Below are 1,094 nucleotides of genomic sequence, written 5' to 3' on the forward strand. Positions count from 1 at the left end.
TATAACACAACAATAACCTACGGTATCTGTGTAACGAAGACCTTTGGTATGTGGATAACGTTAATCTACTTGGCTGTATAACGACAATAACCTATGGTGTGTGTATAACAACGACCTATGACCTTTGGTGTGTGGATAACGACAACCTTTGGTGTGTGGATAACGTTGAATTACTTGGCTGTATAACCTACGGTATATGTATACAACAATAACCTATGGTATATGTATAATAACAACCTGTATACCTATGGTATGTATATAATAACGACCTAAGACCTACGGTGTCTGTATAACAACAACCTTTGACCTACGGTGTCTGTATAACAACAACCTTTGACCTATGGTATGTGTATAACGTTGACCTTTGACCTGTGGCATGCGTTGTCCCCAGGCTCAGGGCCTCATCAACCCCGGCGTGCCCACTGACAACAATAACCTATGGTATATGTATAACAACAATAACCTATGATATAACAACGACCTATGACCTATGGTATGGGTATAGCGTTCGCTTATAACTTACAGTATGTGTTGTCCCCAGGCTCAGGGCCTCATCATCCCCGGCGTGCCCACTGACGTAGAGGTCAACCCGTACGTGAAAGCTTTCCTGGTGCCCGGCCGGACCTTCAAGTACAGGACAAAGACTTTGAGGAACACTAGGGTGAGTGTGAGATGAGGTGAGAGGATGAGGTGAGATGGGATGAGGTGGGATAGGATGAGGTGAGATAGGATGAGGTGAGATAAGGTAAAATAGCATGAGGTGAGATACGATAAGATAAGACGAGATAGGATAAGATTAGATAAGATAAGCAGAGATAAGATCAGATAAGACGAGATGAGATGAAATACAATGAGATACGATGAGGTGAGTGCACGATCATTCTAGAAAAGAGCGTGTTTACTTCTTTATAACCAGTGCCCACTTTCCCCACTTTTAGTTGTGTCCTGTTAGGCAGTGTTCTTACTTTACTTTATTTTAAACTTTAAAATACTTTACTTTTCTTTATTTTACTTTACTTTACTTTACTTTTCTTTATTTTCCTTTCCTTTCCTTTCCTTTCCTTTCCTTTCCTTTCCTTTCCTTTCCTTTCCTT

General features: G+C 40.8%; 1 protein-coding gene across 1 annotated transcript in view; it reads left to right on the forward strand.

Annotated features, from left to right (window-relative positions):
• LOC101856907 (synaptotagmin-1) overlaps positions 1-1,094 on the forward strand; it is a gene marked incomplete in the record, with an annotated part of 110,477 nt that overhangs the window by 74,548 nt on the left and 34,835 nt on the right. Inside the window, 1 exon segment of the mRNA XM_035970689.1 lies at positions 542-661. Within this exon segment, the coding sequence (XP_035826582.1) occupies positions 542-661 (120 nt within the window).

This window comes from Aplysia californica, unplaced genomic scaffold, assembly GCF_000002075.1.
Source record: "Aplysia californica isolate F4 #8 unplaced genomic scaffold, AplCal3.0 scaffold00307, whole genome shotgun sequence".
NCBI lineage: Eukaryota > Metazoa > Mollusca > Gastropoda > Aplysiida > Aplysiidae > Aplysia > Aplysia californica.